Below are 18,564 nucleotides of genomic sequence, written 5' to 3'. Positions count from 1 at the left end.
ATAAACCAAGTCGAGGTCCATCAATTGGATACTTTGTGTCCATTTGTTGTGGATAAATAGGTTATATTTGCTTATTACAATGTATTTGACAAAAACAATTTAATCCTACATGTTTAATCCACATCATGTGTCTGGTTCTAGTAATCAGACACTTTGCGTTTACATTTCATGAATGAATGGGTCTTACCTTAGATTAATCATTTTTATCAATATTAGGTCTTTTGGTATAGACCATCTAATAAGTTTATACAGCTTGTCTATCTGTAAGTTATATGGTCTTTTTAGGTTTACCTAATGTTTTATATTTTTGCACATAGTCCTCCCCCCCCCCCTTTTTTTTTGGTGAGGATATCAATTAAGGTTTGTACTGTGGTCTAGATTTAAAATATATATGCACATTAATTATTATTATTTTTTTTTTATATATATGCATGTGTGACATATACACATTTGTGCTTTATGTAGATTCTTATATTTAAATTCATCATTGACAGCATATTTGTGAAATGTCATTTTTTTAATTTAGTTTTTTTTCTAGACAATAATTCATGATTAAACTAGATGACTTAATATATGTAGTTGTAATTTTATATTTGATCCACTAGATGGCAACAATGTGTACTGCACGCATACAAAAGATAATTTATGTTTTTTTTCCCCCTTTTTTAAAAATTATTTTGTCTTTTTCATATTGCAGGCATTGCTAGACCTGCGGGGAGATTTTGAATGAAGGGATTCACAGATTTGTGATGTTGAATCATTGCAAGCAGACACATTTTTGGTAATTTAGAAACATGGAAGTGTGTCACCTCATCTTTTATAAGTCTTTGGCTGGCTTTGCAGGATAGACTCCATTTCCCAGTAGATGTGGAAACGCGACGGATCGGAGAGTACTTGCAATGCTATCCATCTAGTTGGCAGACTGACACCGCCACTAGAGATATCATTCATACTGGAATTTTTTAACCTTTATGTAAGTTCATCTATATATATTTTTAAAATAAATTTGGCTGATTTACACTATGAGGCTTCCCCTTTTCATATATGAACTTTGAACACATGGAGCTCATCCCTGCAAGTGTATCAAGATACGCTGTTCTAATCTTCACACCTGTGATCATCCCGGCATAAGCTTCCTTGATTTCTGTAATAGGGATCCATCAGATCTGGTAAGAGGCCACCCTCTTTTTTTTGTGGATGTAACACTTTGCCGCTTTTCTTGAACACTGGTAGCCATGGAGTTGAATTCCATTTTCACTTGTCACACCCTTTATTAAGTGTATGGATTTTCTTATGATGTTTTTCAATTTAAGCCAAATTTTTTTACACACTGGCATTCGTTGCAAATTTTTGCACATTGACATTTTGAATAATGCATTTGTTATGACATCTGTTATTTGCATAATTAACCACTTCAATGCTGGGTATTTTCCACCTTCCTGCCCAGGGCAATTTTCAGCTTTTAGCGCTGTCACACTTTGAATGACAATTGTGTGGTCATGCAACACTGTACCCAAACAAAATTTTTATAATTTTCTACCTACAAATAGCGCTTTCTTTTGGTAGTATTTGATCACCACTGGAGTTTTTTTTTTTGCAAAAAAATAATAAAAAAGACCAACATTTTTGAAAAAAAAAGTTTTTCTTTGTTTTTGTTATAAAATGTAGTTTTCACCTTCACTGATGAGGCAGCCCTGATGAGTTGGCAATGATGAGGAGGCACTAATATGTAGAATTGATGGCCACTGATAGGTGGCACTGATAGTTGGCACTGATAGGTGGTACTGATGGGCACTGGCAGGTGGCACTGATGGGCACTAATAGATGGCACTGATGGGCAGTACTGATGATGAGGTACTAACAGCCATTACTGATGGGCACTGATTGGCATCTGTGAAGGGCACTGACAGGTGTTACTGATGGGCAATGATTGGCACTTTGGTGGGCACTGACTGGCAGCTGATGGGCAGTGATTGGCAGATGTGGTGGGCACCTCTGATGGGGCTGAGCTGATAATCAATGTGCCGATTATCAGTGCAGACCGCCCCTCTGACTGAAGAGCCGCTGATCGGCTCTCCAGTCAGTGCAAACTAAGGAAAGCCATTTACCGGCACTTCCTGGTTAAACACTGTGATCAGTCACAGCTGATCATGTGGTAAAGAGCCTACATCATAGACTCTTTACCACGATCAGAGTTGCGGTGTGTCAGACTGACACACCACACCACCGATTGCTGCGCTGCGTGCCCCCCGCAGCTTATCCTGCTGGACGTTGCGCACGTAATTCTTTTGGTGGGTGGGAAGTGGTTAAGTTGCTATATCATATTGTTCACATACATACTTTGACTCACTGGGCCAATACTGCTACCTAGGACAGAAACTGGGGCGGAATTATGATTGCGATTGCATGTCGTGCTGCATCAGACAGAGTGTATGATTTTTTGATGTGGTGGCAGCCCCACATGAAAGGCCTGCAGTTTCCATTTACCACTGCATTCCCATGTTCCTCAGTGGGAAGGAAGAGCCCAGAAAGGGGGGGGGGGGGAGGTTGGGGCAGCTTGTAAAAGAAATACAGCAGCTATTTAGCTGCTAGAATTGCTTTGATGTGAAAGTGCTCTAGAGACAAAAAAAACAGTACCGGAATGATGCCTGCAGCAGGCATTATACCAGTATAACCACTTAAAGTCCTGCAATGTACTGGCACATCACGGTGTGGCAAGTGGTTAGACAAGACATGTAAGTTAAGAAAAGGGGTATTATATTCACCTTTCCTCCAGATTCTGTGCTGCAGGAACTGATGTCATCATGTTCTGACGAAATCTAGGGGATTGCGGAGTACTACAAATCTGGAGAGAAGTTGCAGTAAGTGATATTTATGCCCATTCTTCTTTGCAAAATAGCTCAAGCTCAAGCATCTTCCCATCAGCTCTAACTAGCTTCCCTGTTCTTGCTGAAGAAAGGCATTCTCACAACATGATTCTGCCACCACCATGTTTCACAGTGGGGTGGGGTGTTCATGGTGATGTGCAGTGTTAGTTTTCGGTCAACAGCGGATTTCTTCTTTCCACTCTTCCATAAAAGCCAGATTTGTGGAGTGCACAACTAATAGTTGTCCTGTGGACAGATTCTGCCACCTGAGCTCCTCCAGAGTTACCATGGGCCTCTTGGCTGCGTCTCTGATTAATGCTCTCCTTATCAGTTTAGGTGGACGGCCATGTCTTGATAGGTTTTAGTTGTGCCATACTCTTTCCATTTTCAGATGATGGATTTAACAGTGCTCCGTGAGATGTTCAAAGCTTGGGATTATTTTTTATAACCTATACCTGCTTTAAACTACTCCAAAACTTTATTACTGACCTGTCTGGTGTGTTCATTGGACTTCATGCTGTTTGTTCACTAAGGTTCTCTAACAAGCCTCTGTGGGCTTCACAGAACAGCTGTATTTATACTGAAATTAAATTATACACAGGTGGACTCTATTTACTAATTAAAGGACCTTTGAAGGCAATTGGTTGCCCTAGATTTTAGTTTGGGGTATCAGAGTAAAGGGGGCTGAATACAAATGCACACCACATTTTTTACACATTTAAAAAAAAAATGAAAACCATTTATCATTATTCTTCCACTTCATAATTATGTATCACTTTGCGTTGTTCTATAACATCAAATCCCAATCAAATACATTTACGTTTTTGGTTTTAACATGACAAAATGTGGTAAATGTCAAGGGATATGAATACTTTTTCAAGGCACTGTATTTTACCCACTGTAAACGTATAGTGCCACACTTTGAAATGTGTAAACAAATATTGGATACAAACTAAAATCTACTGTACGAAATTAAAAATATAAATAAAAGTAAGTGCACAATATGTAAGTCCTGTGATTATTGAAATAAACACAGTCTTATGAGAAAAAGTCCACTCAAAAAAAAATCCATATGCAGATGAAATCAAAAGGCTACTGTGAAAAACCATCACCGGAAACCATCAAGGGTGTTTACCTTCCAAATGGGTGCATGTTATAGGGGCCAATCAAGCCTTGTAGTCATAAATTCAGAGATTGCAATAGCAACTGCAGATGGATCTGTGTGTTGGGTGTCGCTGGGTAAAGGGTTGGGAGACCAACAAATGTCTGTTCGCTGATCTCCCCTAGCTAGCAAGCATCTGGAAGCAACAAGGAATATGACATGTCCAGTTCTGGCTGCAGCATTGCCTGGACAGTGTGCCTGGGGATGAAGCTAATGTAGTATGATATGCACCCCCATTAGCTTGAGTGGAGGGCAGGGGAGATATAAAGAGTCTAATAGACCCCTTTTTGAGCATGGTGCTACATGGTGTTGTGGGAAGTACACACAAAGAGTCCAAGTCAGCCAATAAAGTTATATTGTTGAAAGGTTCAGCACAACTCTACCACTTGACCTCCGGAAGGTTTTTACCCCTTCTTGACCAGGCCATTTTTTACTATTTGGCACTGCGTTACTTTAACTGGCAATTGCACGGTCATGCAACACTGTACCCAAATAAAATTGATATAATTTTATCCCCCACAAATAGAGCTACTAGGCTTTATAAATGGAAAAAGACTGAAAATTTAGAAAAATGATCTGGGAGTTGTGGCGCCGCCGGGAGGAACCAAGAAACCAGGACAGTGGCACAAGCTGACGTGGACCCACCCTACCCTCCTTTTTTTATTCTTCCCTTTTTTTCTTTTTTCCTACTCATGGGAGTCCTTGTACTCCTAAACCTGTTACAAGTTAAATGGTTTGGTTATTAACCACTTGAGATGGTGAATGAATAACCGGATATTAGCATTTTGGCTCTTGTTTTCCAGATAGAAAGTAATTCAACATGTTGGCTATATAGCAGCTGTGTATACCGAAAAAATGAGTACTTACTGTGTACATGTATGAACACTGCATTTGAACTGTATCTGGCATAATACTAAATAAAAAACTGTTATTGATTAACCACTTAACAACCGCCCATTGCCGATTAACGGCTTCAGGGCGGTTGTTTAACTCTGAGAGGCCGTTAATTAACGGCCTTACAGAATTCTGCTCTCGCGCGCCCCCTGGGGCGTGCACACGAGATCATCCGTGACCGCCGGGTCCACTGGATCACGGTAAACGGCCGCTCGTCGCAGCCGTTTACCACGTGATCGCTCCGTCAAATGACGGAGTGATCATTTGTAAACAAACCGGCGTCATGTTATGACGCCGGTTCCTCCCTCCCCCTCTCTGTACCGATCGGTACAGCGGAGGGGAAAGAGATCGGTGTTAGCAGCGATGTGGGCTGCATCTGCAGTGCCCACATCGCTGCTCACCAAATTTAACCCCTCAGTTCACTGCAAATACACTGCAATACCCTGCAAATACTCTGCAATACCAGCCATTACTCTGCAGTACCCCCCATTACTCTGCAGTACCCCCCATTACTCTGCAGTACCCCGCCATTACTCTGCAATACCCCGCCATTACTCTGCAGTACCCCCCATTACTCTGCAGTACCCCCATTACTCTGCAGTACCCTGCCATTACTCTGCAATACCCCCCAATACTCTGCAATACCCGCCAATACTCTGCAATACCCGCCAATACCTGCCAATACTCTGCAATACCCTGCCATAAATTGCCATACCCAGCAATACTTGGAGATACCCTGCAATACTAAGCCATACTCGGAGATACCCAGCCATACTCGGTGATACCCTGCAATACCCAGCCATAGACGCAGGAGCGAACGCATACGTAAGCCCCACCCACATATGAAAACGGTGTTCAAACCACACATGTGAGGTATCGCCGTGAACGTTAGAGCAAGAGCAATAATTCTAGCCCTAGACCTCCTCTGTAACTCAAAACATGTAACCAGTAAAAAAAATTTAAAGCGTCGCCTATGGGGATTTTTAAGTAGCGACGTTTGGCGCCATTCCACGGGCATGTGCAATTTTGAAGAGTGACATGTTCGATATCTATTTACTCAGCATAACTTCATCTTTCACATTATGCAAAAATTGGGCTAACTTTACTGTTTTTTTTTTTTTTTTTAAGCACAAAACAGTTTTTTCCCCCAAAAAAACGCGTTCGAAAAATTGCTGCGCAAATACCGTGTGAGATAAAAATTTGCAACGACCAACATTGTATTCTCCAGGGTGTTTGCTAAAAAAACATATATAATGTTTTGAGATTCTATGTAATTTTCTAGCAAATAAATGATGATTTTTACATGTAGGAGAGAAATGACAGAATTGGCCTGGGTGCTCCAGAACGCCTGATGGTGCTCCCTGCATTTTGGGCCTCTGTATGTGGCCATGCTGTGTAAAAGTCTCACACATGTGGTATCGCCGTACTCGGGAGTAATAGCAGAATGTTTTTTGGGGTGTAATTTGTGGTATGCATATGCTGTGTGTGAGAAATAACCTGATAATATGACAATTTTGTGGGAAAAAAAAAAAGGAAAGAAAATCTTGATTTTGCAAAGAATTGTGGGAAAAAATGAAAACTTCAAAAAACTCATCATGCCTCTTACTAAATACCTTGGAATGTCTTCTTTCCAAAAAGGGGTCATTTGGGGGGTATTTGTACTTTTCTGGCATGTTAGGGTCTCAAGAATTGAAATAGGCCATCAGTACTTCAGGTGTGATCAATTTTCAGATATTGGCGCTATAGCTTGTGGACTCTATAACTTTCACAAAGACCAAATAATATCCACCAATTTGTACTTATTTTTACCAAAGATATGTAGTAGTATAAATTTTGGCCAAAATTTATGAAGAAAAAATTACTAATCTGCTAAATTTTATAACAGAAACGAAGAAAAATTCATTTTTTCACAGAATTTTCGGTCTTTTTTCTTTTATAGCACAAAAAATAAAAAACTGAGGAGGTGATTAAATACCACCAAAAGAAAGCTCTATTTGTGTGAAAAAAAGGACAAAAATGTCATATGGGTACAGTGTTGCATGACTTAGTAATTGTCATTCAAAATGTGAGAGCACCAAAAGCTGAAAATTGGTCTGGTTATTAAGGGTGTTTAAGTGCCCAGTGGTCAAGTGGTTAAAAAAAAAAAAAACACAACACAGGTTTTTAAAATCTTCTTCCGTCTTCGGGGGTCTTGTCCCGCTCTTCGGTTCTCCTTGCCGGGCCTCCGCTTTCTTCTCCCAGCGTTGGCCCGGTCTTCTGACGATATGTGATCCAGCGCAGGAGAGCCGCTCTGTTGCCATACTCATATGTGAATCAGTCGGCAAGCAGATAGCCAGGCACACCCATCTGGAGCCACTTACGAACTGACAGTGGTATGAAGACTTGAAGATGCCGACAGCATCTGCAATGAGGAGCAGCCTGGCCAGTCCACACCCAAAGGGGAGGCTTCCTGAAGTGATGTACTCATGATCCCTGCACTGTCCCTACGCCAGAACCTTTGCCTACCACTAAGCACTGTCTCTGTCATATGGGGAACCTGTCCCTAAACTAGCATCTCGCATAAAAACTGCTAAACCCAGGAGCTGGTGTCTTCACTACTTCAATACCGGGCACTTACACCCCTTTCTGCCCAAGCCAATTTTCAGATTTCAGCGCTGTTTATCATTCTGTTCCCACAAATAGAGCTTTCTTTTGGTGGTATTTGATCACCTCTAAGTTTTTTATTTTTTGCTAAATAAAAAAAGAGTACCACCTGCCTACACTCTGATATCTCAATAAGGATGTAGTGGCCACAACCCTAGCTGGGCGGCCTTGACTTATTGGGCTTACCAGTTACCTTCTCTTCCACGTCTAGGGGTTCCCAGGGTTGATACCCAACAACTTAAACGCTGACATGAATAAAGTCCTTTTAAAAGGTTTTATTTTGCAGTGGTAACATCCAATAACATAGTCTCTCATGGGAACAGAGGGCACTGGTGAAAAACTCAGGCACCTTGAACTGCAGGTCTAGAAAAGTCTCTAATTACACCCAGAGAGTAGCCACTCACAGCTGGGTACTTCAAGGCTGAACAGATCTCTAGCCAGAGATCATGGCAGTCAGCACGTTGACTCAAAACTTGAAACAATCCTATGAACGTGTACAAGTTTTAACTGAAGGTGAACATGAACCTTTTCCTCAGTACCTGGAACGTTCCCTGTCTCCTCAATGGTACTGGAAAAGCATGAATTTGTCAATGTCCTTCCAAACTCAGTAACCAGGCACTTCCCAGGATGCCACTTGCCGGCCCTCCTCCAAAGAGTCCTCCCTCGGTCACTTCCACGTGCTGTGGTGCCTCTTCAAGCCGAGAGCACACCTGGACACCTTGAATCCTCCCTCAGTTACTGCACCTCGGACCAGCCGGTTCCGAGACTCGGGAACAGACAGATCCCTACCCCAGACCAGACGGGTCTACTAGGGGCCTCTATCAGGAACATGTTGAGGGATGTCGAACACCCCGTGACCGGGACCCCTCATGGGGCTACCCCAGTCTTGGAACCAGAACAGACCACACGGGCTTCACGAACTCCTCTCTCCAAACAAGTGACCCACACATCTTAAGTACCCCTTCCCAGACTCCTCAGCGGGGCCCGGCAGTCCCACTGATTGGTTCCGAGAAGGTTGATACTCAAAACGTCCAACCAAGCCTGGTTCTCGTCTGTCATGTGCACCTCACCATACACATGACCAGTCAGAACTTCCAACACAGCCCGGCCATACTGATGCCAAGGCCAACCTACATAATTAACCCTCAGAACCCCTACTGTTCTGAAGCAAAAACTAAATTTACATGCGTATGACATTTTGTCCAAAATGTCATCTGCTACAAGGAGAATCTGTAACTTCAAATATGCCTTCACATAGGGAGTTATTAATAGAAATAAAGTTAAGTGAACAAAAAGTGACAAATAAAAACAAAAACATTTTTTAAAGTGCCTCCCAACATACATAGACTGAAAATTGTGCAGGAAAATGTCTCTAGTAGTGAAAGGGTTACAATATTCGGACCATGGTTGCTCGAGAACTCAGCAGTAATCAGTGAGGATCAGGATGACAGCTCTCCAGCAAATCAGGGAGAGCAGCTCCCACATTATCACTACTACATCAGGTCACATGAAAGGCCAGTGGCTGGTGATCATGTGATCTTATCACCGTAAAGACACTGACCCTATCATGTGACCACCACAGAGTTTCCAGTCAGAGCCGTAGCGAACGGCGGAAGTGGAGATTGTTGATGGATTTCCGGTGTCCGGAGGATGTTCGCCCCCCTCTGGAGAGACATACGGAGTGACAGGAGCCCTGCGAGCTGAGGGAGGCTCTGCCCGGGAAAGAGGAGGCGAGGCCACAGCGGACACAACGCCGAGCTGTCAGCGAGTCCTGATGGTGTGAGGTATGTCCGTCCGCCCCATACAACTGACAGGGAGCCGGGCCACTACCCGGGCTACGTGATCTCCCGGTACCGGGGACACTGCGCCTCTCTTGTCATTGTTCTCTACTACAACACACTGCCTGCCCGGGGATGGCACGGATCACCGGTCTATCGGCACTGTCACCGGGCGTCATTACAGCTGTATTCATAAACACAAAGAAAACGTTTATTACATTGCAGCTCACCAAGTTATAGATGTGGTGGCTGCATTCGTTCTCTTTAGTCTTTCTTTCCATTATTTTCACCTTTCAACAAGTCTGTTTTTTTCCGAAAGTACAAGCTCTCTTGCAGTTTTATCAGCTACAAACCACTTACTTCTAACAGGGGTGCTTACAATGATCATCAAAAACTGTTATCCCAAAACACACTGCTGTACCTGATTTTTATAGCACAAGCATTGCTGATCACTAGTATACGGTAGTGTTGTCATCGCTGATCACTAGAGTGGTATTGTTGTCATCGCTGATCACTAGAGTGGTATTGTTGTCATCGCTGATCACTAGAGTGGTAGTGTTGTCATCGCTGATCACTAGAGTGGTATTGTTGTCATCGCTGATCACTAGAGTGGTATTGTTGTCATCGCTGATCACTAGAGTGGTATTGTTGTCATCGCTGATCACTAGAGTGGTGGCGCTGTCATCGCTGATCACTAGAGTGGTATTGTTGTCATCGCTGATCACTAGAGTGGTATTGTTGTCATCGCTGATCACTAGAGTGGTAGTGTTGTCATCGCTGATCACTAGAGTGGTATTGTTGTCATCGCTGATCACTAGAGTGGTATTGTTGTCATCGCTGATCACTAGAGTGGTATTGTTGTCATCGCTGATCACTAGAGTGGTATTGTTGTCATCGCTGATCACTAGAGTGGTATTGTTGTCATCGTTGATCACTAGTAGTATGGTAGTGTTGTCATCGCTGATCACTAGTAGTATGGTAGTGCTGTCATCGCTGATCACTAGTAGTATGGTAGTGTTGTCATCGCTGATCACTAGTAGTATGGTAGTGTTGTCATCGCTGATCACTAGTAGTATGGTAGTGTTGTCATCGCTGATCACTAGTAGTATGGTAGTGTTGTCATCGCTGATCACTAGTAGTATGGTAGTGTTGTCATCGTTGATCACTAGTAGTATGGTAGCGTTGTCATCGCTGATCACTAGTAGTATGGTAGTGTTGTCATCGCTGATCACTAGTAGTATGGTAGTGTTGTCATCGCTGATCACTAGTAGTATGGTAGTGTTGTCATCGTTGATCACTAGTAGTATGGTAGTGTTGTCATCGCTGATCACTAGTAGTATGGTAGCGTTGTCATCGCTGATCACTAGTAGTATGGTAGTGCTGTCATCGCTGATCACTAGTAGTATGGTAGTGTTGTCATCGCTGATCACTAGTAGTATGGTAGTGTTGTCATCGCTGATCACTAGTAGTATGGTAGTGCTGTCATCGCTGATCACTAGTAGTATGGTAGTGCTGTCATCGCTGATCACTAGTAGTATGGTAGTGTTGTCATCGCTGATCACTAGTAGTATGGTAGTGTTGTCATCGCTGATCACTAGTAGTATGGTAGTGCTGTCATCGCTGATCACTAGTAGTATGGTAGTGCTGTCATCGCTGATCACTAGTAGTATGGTAGCGCTGTCATCGCTGATCACTAGTATGGTAGCGCTGTCATCGCTGATCACTAGTATGGTAGCGCTGTCATCGCTGATCACTAGTATGGTAGCGCTGTCATCGCCGATCACTAGTATATGGTAGCGTTGTTATCGCCGATCACTAGTAGTATGGTATTGTTGTCATCGTTAATCACTAGTAGTATGGTAGAGTTGTCATCGCTGATCACTAGTATGGTAGCGTTGTCATCGCTGATCACTAGCATGGTAGTGTTGTCATCGCTGATCACTAGTATATGGTAGCGCTGTCATCTCTGATCACTAGAGTGGTAGCGTTGTCATCGCTGATCACTAGTATGGTAGCGTTGTCATCGCTGATCACTAGAGTGGTGACGTTGTCATCGCTGATCACTAGAGTGGTGACGTTGTCATCGCTGATCACTAGAGTGGTGACGTTGTCATCGCTGATCACTAGAGTGGTAGCGTTGTCGTCGCTGATCACTAGAGTGGTGGCGTTGTCGTCGCTGATCACTAGAGTGGTGGCGTTGTCGTCGCTGATCACTAGAGTGGTGGCGTTGTCGTCGCTGATCACTAGAGTGGTGGCGTTGTCGTCGCTGATCACTAGAGTGGTGGCGTTGTCGTCGCTGATCACTAGAGTGGTGGCGTTGTCGTCGCTGATCACTAGAGTGGTGGCGTTGTCGTCGCTGATCACTAGAGTGGTGGCGTTGTCGTCGCTGATCACTAGAGTGGTGGCGTTGTCGTCGCTGATCACTAGAGTGGTGGCGTTGTCGTCGCTGATCACTAGAGTGGTGGCGTTGTCGTCGCTGATCACTAGAGTGGTGGCGTTGTCGTCGCTGATCACTAGAGTGGTGGCGTTGTCGTCGCTGATCACTAGAGTGGTGGCGTTGTCGTCGCTGATCACTAGAGTGGTGGCGTTGTCGTCGCTGATCACTAGAGTGGTGGCGTTGTCGTCGCTGATCACTAGAGTGGTGGCGTTGTCGTCGCTGATCACTAGAGTGGTGGCGTTGTCGTCGCTGATCACTAGAGTGGTGGCGTTGTCGTCGCTGATCACTAGAGTGGTGGCGTTGTCGTCGCTGATCACTAGAGTGGTGGCGTTGTCGTCGCTGATCACTAGAGTGGTGGCGTTGTCGTCGCTGATCACTAGAGTGGTGGCGTTGTCGTCGCTGATCACTAGAGTGGTGGCGTTGTCGTCGCTGATCACTAGAGTGGTGGCGCTGTCGTCGCTGATCACTAGAGTGGTGGCGCTGTCGTCGCTGATCACTAGAGTGGTGGCGTTGTCGTCGCTGATCACTAGAGTGGTGGCGTTGTCATCGCTGATCACTAATATACAGTGACCATAATCAGCTGAATGGGATCAGGCAGTATTCATTTGTTCCTGAAGCTTCTGGTGTTTACTATGGTGTTCAGGGAATGGCTGGTCAGCACAATCCAGTGATCTGCTATTACTACTGCTGACACCCCCCCCAGGGATCTCACACCCACAAGAGTTTTCCTAATTGAGGGCAGCCAGTGAATGAATCATGTTTCCTAGAAATCTCTGTCCTTCCATGGTATTTATTTACAGTTATTTTCTAAATGTAGCTAATAAAGCAGAAGCGGTAACAGGCACTACAAGGCAGCTGTGTGTCCACACTGTGTTCTCTGTGCTGGGAGATCAGGAGCCACAACGTCACTTCTCCATTCACAACAGTAAACATGATTGGGGAAACAACTTTTCTGGAGCATTGGCTGGCCTGGCTCCTTTTATAACATATAAAACCTACCCTTGCAGAGAACATTTTTCTTTTGCATATTTCTGCACGGGAAAAAAAAACCTCACATGACAACAATGTTATGGTGTGAACAGGGCACATAGAAAACAATTGAATTGTGCCATTGCAGGGACAGGTACCAAAATAAAGCATGTCTCTGCACTTGGTGTGAATGAGGTGAACTAACTTTGGTGGTGACAATGTGTCTCATTGTGATCATTGTTTGCTGGTACACTTTGGGGCAGTCTGAGTTCCGGTAATAAGGTGTCACATAGGCTAGAACCGTTTGATGCGTTGGTATTAAAGGAAAGGAAAAGGCGTGTTACTAAAGCATTTGACCGATGTAGAGTACAGTTTATTCTGGCTTAGAAGGTTCTAACATTAAAGCGTGGAGTCCGCCGGGACTCCGCGTTTTTTTTTTTTTTTTTTTTTTTAAAGCCAGCAGCTACAAATACTGCAGCTGCTGACTTTTAAAATAGTGACACTTACCTGTCCAGCGCGCCCGCGATGTCGGCACCCGAAGCCGATCTCTCTATTGTCTCTCGGGTGCTGCCGCCGCCATCTTGGGTATGGGAATCAGGAAATGGAGCCTTTCGGCTTCATTTCCCGGTTCCCTACTGCGCATGCGCGAGTCGCGCTGCGCAATAAGGACGGTCCCCCGCTGCCTCTGGGATCCGTGTGTTTCCCAGCAGGCAGTGGGGCACTTGCAGAAAGGGGCGGGCACTTGCGGAAAGGGGCGTAATGTACGCCCCTTTCCGCAGAGAGCTATCCCGGAAGTGGGTGCAGATACCTGTACTGTACAGGTATCTGCACCCCCCTCCCCCCTGAAAGGTGCCAATTGTGGTGCCGGAGGGGGGGGAGGGTTCCGATGAGCGGAAGGTTTAAGCTTTAAGTCCAGGTTCACACTGACAGCGAGAATAAAATCGTGCAAGTTCAGCTGAACTCTCACAATTTCATACCTGCATGTCCGTCCCGAATTCGGGGGCGATTTCAGAGACCTCTGTGTGGGTTTCTGTACAGATGTCTATTAAAATCACACCCCAAAGTCACCAAAATGAATAAAGAATGGGGAATCGGTGTGGTGCCACAAAGTCGGTGTTGCACCGATTCGGATGGTGCCATTGCTGGCAATACCCGCCGATTTGGCACGCAATTTGACTTGTCAAATCATATGCCAAATCACTGCAATGTGAATCATGGCTGAATGTTTGAAGCAGTTAGAGAAGGGAAGATGACTCCTACTGCTGAGAGGTACAATTTGTTATACCCAAGTAAGAGGGAGGGATTTTTGTCGGGAATAAGATGTCATTTGTATTGATAAGATCAGTTGATGCCAAATAGTAAAGCAAAAAGCCTGAAGCAGCTGTATGCAGTTTGGATAAATGGCTGTAAGCTCTTCTATGGACCTTCCTCTTGGAAGGTCATCAAATGTGTGAAAGTGACTTGTTCCTGTACTTGTGTACCTGCAGGTGACAGAGGAATCTGTAAGGTGGTTATGACGTCCTTCTGCCTTGTATGCAAACAAAAGGTGCCTGGTGACAATTCCGCATTATGGAAAATTCTTCATAATCACGTTTTACATGTAACAGGAAGAAAGCTCATTACTGTATCCTAATTTGCCTGCTTGTTTGTACTTTGTTAGAGTGGAACTATAGTCATAAAATTAAAGTAGAATTATAGACAAAACCTTTTGTTCTCATTTTGGATAGAGTGGAGGGTTATGACCCCTGTGTGATTTTATTTTTTTTGCCTTCTGTGTTCCATTGCGGAGATTTCCCTTTACTTCCTGTCCCAAAATAGGAAGTAATGCCACCTACACACAGTCGGAATTTCGGCAAAAGACAGATGAGAGCTTTTTGTTGGAAAATGCGACCGTGTGAATGCTCCATCGGAATTTTGCTGGCCAAATTTTCGCCAGCAAAAGATTGAAAGCAGGTTCTCAATTTTTCCCATCGTATGTATGCAATTCCGATGTGCAAAAACTCACGTATGCTCAGATTCAACTACGAGATGGAGGCTATTGGCTACTGGCTACTGAACTTCCTTTTTCTAGTCCCGTCATACTTGTTGTACGTCACCGCATTTTGGTGGTTGGAATTTGGTGTGACCGTGTGTATGCAAGACAGCTTGAGCGAAATCCTGTCAGGAAAACCATCAGAGCTTTTTCCGACCAAAATTCCGATCGTGTGTACATGGCATAAGAGGAAATCCCTGCAAATTAAGGGAATCCCTTGGGGACCCCCAGGTCACCAGAACTAGTGTCCCCATTGGAAGATTTTCCCTCTTACTTTTCTGGGGGAAAATTTTGGTTTCTGTTTTACTTTCAATATCAATGATGATGGTAAATGGGAAAATAGAGAGGAGGAATCGCCTTATTGGGGACACAGACACCAATTAAAACTGCCAAGTGGTTTGATCCCTCTCCACTCTATCCAAAACTTAAAGTTTTGTCTTTAGTTTATCTAGAATGAAATAGTTAGCTAGATCACTTCAAGCTGACTCCTTTTGCAGGTATTGCTATATAAAAATAGTAAAAATAAGTGTCTCTACTGTTTAAAATCCAGTAATGCTCAGTCGCTCTCTTTTTCCTTTTCAGATTTGTTTATTAAAGTTTAGTTGCTCTCTATTTTGAAGCACCGCTGAATTGGTAGAGGCTGATCTGCTGACAGGCTTAAAGCAGAATTAAAGGGTTACTAAACCCTCTTTCTTTTTTTTTTTTTTCCCAATACCAAACATATACTTCCACTGTGCAGTTAGTTTTGCACAGAGTGGCCCCGGTCATCGACTTCTGGGGTCCCTTTACAGCACTTGCGTCTCCTCTCCGCCTCGGGAAACCACCTAGGAGAAGCGCTGTCCTTGAGAGTCCCTGTGCGTGCATTACGGTGAAAAAACATGAGGGTTTACAACCCCTTTAACCCTCCGATCCTTTACAGACAAGAAAGCTGCTTCTTTTTGATCTGTACTGCACATGTGATCAGTTATGACACCAGCCAATTGATGGTTTGACAGTTTAGTTGAGGACAAAAGCAAATGTGACAGTTAGCAATCCTGGCATTCCAGGAATGTAACTTTTTTTTTTTTTTAAACTGTTAAATCAATGGATTTAGTTCCACTTTATGATTTACAGCTATTCTGGGGCTCTGGGATTCAGCCAAATTGCAGCCTCCAGCAAGAAGAAACGGGAGCAATGATTGAGGCAATGTACAGCACACGCTCATTTTGGCAGCATAATTAATAATGTGGAATGTAGGTTCCTTCCCAAAGTACATTTTTATTTTATCAAGTTATGGGTAAAGTTCCACTTTAAGATATTTTGCTGTTACATTTATTAGTTGCTTTCAGTGTAGTCACCACAGCATAAAGTCCAGAAGACATTAAAGCGGAACTAAACCCATTGATTTAAGTTTTTAAAAAAAAAGTTCAATTCCAGCACGTGCCCGGAATGTAACTGTCACATTTGCTTGTGCTCTCAACTGTCAGCCCATCAAAAAGTTGGTGTCATAACTGATCACATGTGGCGCACCATGACAGTTGAAGATCAAACAAAGGCTAAGATGGCAGCTTCCAATGTTGAAAACAATAGGCGGGATTCGTTCTGCTTTAATGATAAATATGAACGTTTAATAATGTCTTGAATTTGCGAATGATGAAGTCATGCAGGAAGTTAACACAGTGTTGAATGAGAGGTTTTATTTGTCAAAATATTTGTAAGTTTTCTTGGCCAGTAATGTAATCCAGAAAATCTTAACCAACAGCACATCTTGATCCTTAAACCCTGTTGCAGCAGCACAGCTTGATGAAGAAGTTATTAGCCTAATTGGGTCATTAACTACTTGCTGACCAGCTGCCGTCTTTATGCAGAGGCAGGTTGGCTCTCCCACGCAAATTGCTGTAGCTGTACGGTGGCTTGCACAGGCATAGTTGCAGGCAGGCGCATGCTGCGGGAGCTTTCCTATGGGTTGGGTGGAATCAATGTCTGTCTGCAACCCGTGATCGCCTAGTACAGGGGCAGAACAGGGATCTGCCTGTGTATACAAGGCGAATACCCATTCTGGCAGGGGACATGACAGAGATCTACTGTTCCCATTGACTGGGAAGAGCAATGTCTGTCATGTCCCTTGCTGCCCATCCCGCTACAGTTAGAACACACCTAGGGAACACAGTCAACCACTTTAATAGCAGGCCCATTCCGGCACGTTTCTCCTGCATGTAAAAATCATAATTTTATTTTTTTTTGCTAGAAAAATACTCAGAACCCTCAAACATTATATATGTTTTTTAGCAGACACCCTAGGGTATAAAATGGCGGCCATTGCAACTTTTTATCTTGCACAGTATTTGCGCAATAATTTTTCAAATGCCTTTTTTTGGAAATTTATTATTTTTTATGAATTAAAAAAGAACAAAACAGTAAAGTCAGCCGATTTTTAATTTTTTTTTTTTGTATAATGTGAAAGATGATGTTACGCCGAGTAAATAGATACCTAACATGTCACGCTTTAAAATGGCGCCAAGCTTCGGTACTTAAAAAATCCCCATAGGCGACGCTTTGAACATTTTTACAGGTTACCAGTTTAGAGTTACAGAGGAGGTCTAGTGCTATAATTGTTGCACACGCTGTAACGCACGTGGTGATACCTCACGTGTGTGGTTTGAACAGCGTTTACATATGTGGGTGGGACTTGCATGTGTGTTCACTTCTGAATGCAAGCTACCGGGGACAGGGGCGTTTTAATTTTTTGTTTTTTATTTTACTTATTTTTTTTAATTTTTACACTTTTTTTTTATTTTTTTGTACATTTTTTTTTTTTTTGATCATTTTTATTCCTATTACAAGGAATGTAAACATCCCTTGTAATAGGAATCTATTGTGACAGGTCCTCTTTATGGAGAGATACGGAGTAAAAAAGACCCCACATCTCTCCTCCAGGTTGGAAAGCATGAGATCGAGAAAAAAAATTCACTGATCTCATGCTGATAGCCACTATCACGGCTTTGTTTACTTCCCGGGAACTCAGGCGTGACGTTATGACGTCACACCTGGGCCTCCGACAGTCATAGAGATGACTGGTGACCATCTGGTCACCGGAAATCTCTTTCGTCATTATCCGGCACCGGCCGATTCTTTCTCCGGGCCCCCGATGGCACGGGAGAGCCCGGGGAAGCACCGGATGGCGGCAGGAGGGGGGGGGGGCGACCCCTCCTGTCGCCTATAAGAATGATCAAGCGGCAGAACTGCCGCTATGATTGTTCTTATCATGCACAGAATCGCCGGCTGGAAAGAATGATATTTGAATAATGCCTGTAGCTGCAGGCATCATTCAATTATCCCCACACAAAGTCAAGGAAGTCATATGACGCCCTAAGGTATTGAAGTGGTTAACCCCTTCCTTGCCCCCTAGTGTTAACCCCTTCCTTGCCAGTGTCATTTTTACATTGATCAGTGTATTTTTATAGCACTGATCAATGTAATAATGTCACTGGTCCCCAAAAAGTATCATTTGGGATAGGATTTGTCCAGTGCAATGTTGCAGTCCCACTAAAAATCGCAGATCGCCACCATTACTAGTAAAAACAATAAAAAAAATAAATGAAATAAAAGTCCTTAAATCTATCCCATAGTTTTGTAGACTCAATAACTTTTGCACAAACCAATCAATATACGCCTCGGATTTTACCAAAAATATGTAAAAGAATATATATTGGCCTGGTCATTAAGGCGACAAATCCTTTTGGTCCTTAAGTGGTTAAAGTAGATTTTTATCCATAACCACTTGATATAAATAATGTTCTTTA

At 43.4% G+C, this 18,564-nt stretch overlaps 1 protein-coding gene across 2 annotated transcripts in view; it reads left to right on the top strand.

Annotated features, from left to right (window-relative positions):
* Window positions 1–9,173: 9,173 nt before the first annotated feature.
* Window positions 9,174–18,564, top strand: part of LOC143924233 (ras-related protein Rab-5B-like) — a 113,419-nt gene continuing 104,028 nt past the window's right edge. Inside the window, exons 1-2 of one of the 2 annotated variants that reach the window (XM_077448428.1) lie at window positions 9,174–9,350; window positions 14,238–14,296. In XM_077448428.1, coding sequence (XP_077304554.1) covers window positions 14,284–14,296 — 13 coding nt within the window. In that variant the 5' untranslated portion in view covers window positions 9,174–9,350; window positions 14,238–14,283. The remainder of the gene's footprint in view (window positions 9,351–14,237; window positions 14,297–18,564) is intronic. The other variant, XM_077448429.1, reaches the window with a different exon arrangement.

This window comes from Lithobates pipiens, unplaced genomic scaffold, assembly GCF_037356315.1.
Source record: "Lithobates pipiens isolate NorthernLeopardFrog02 unplaced genomic scaffold, aLitPip1_a1.2 Scaffold_22, whole genome shotgun sequence".
Classification (NCBI taxonomy): domain Eukaryota; kingdom Metazoa; phylum Chordata; class Amphibia; order Anura; family Ranidae; genus Lithobates; species Lithobates pipiens.
Note: the sequence above shows the minus strand (reverse complement) of the source record. Positions and strands in the feature narration are given on the sequence as shown.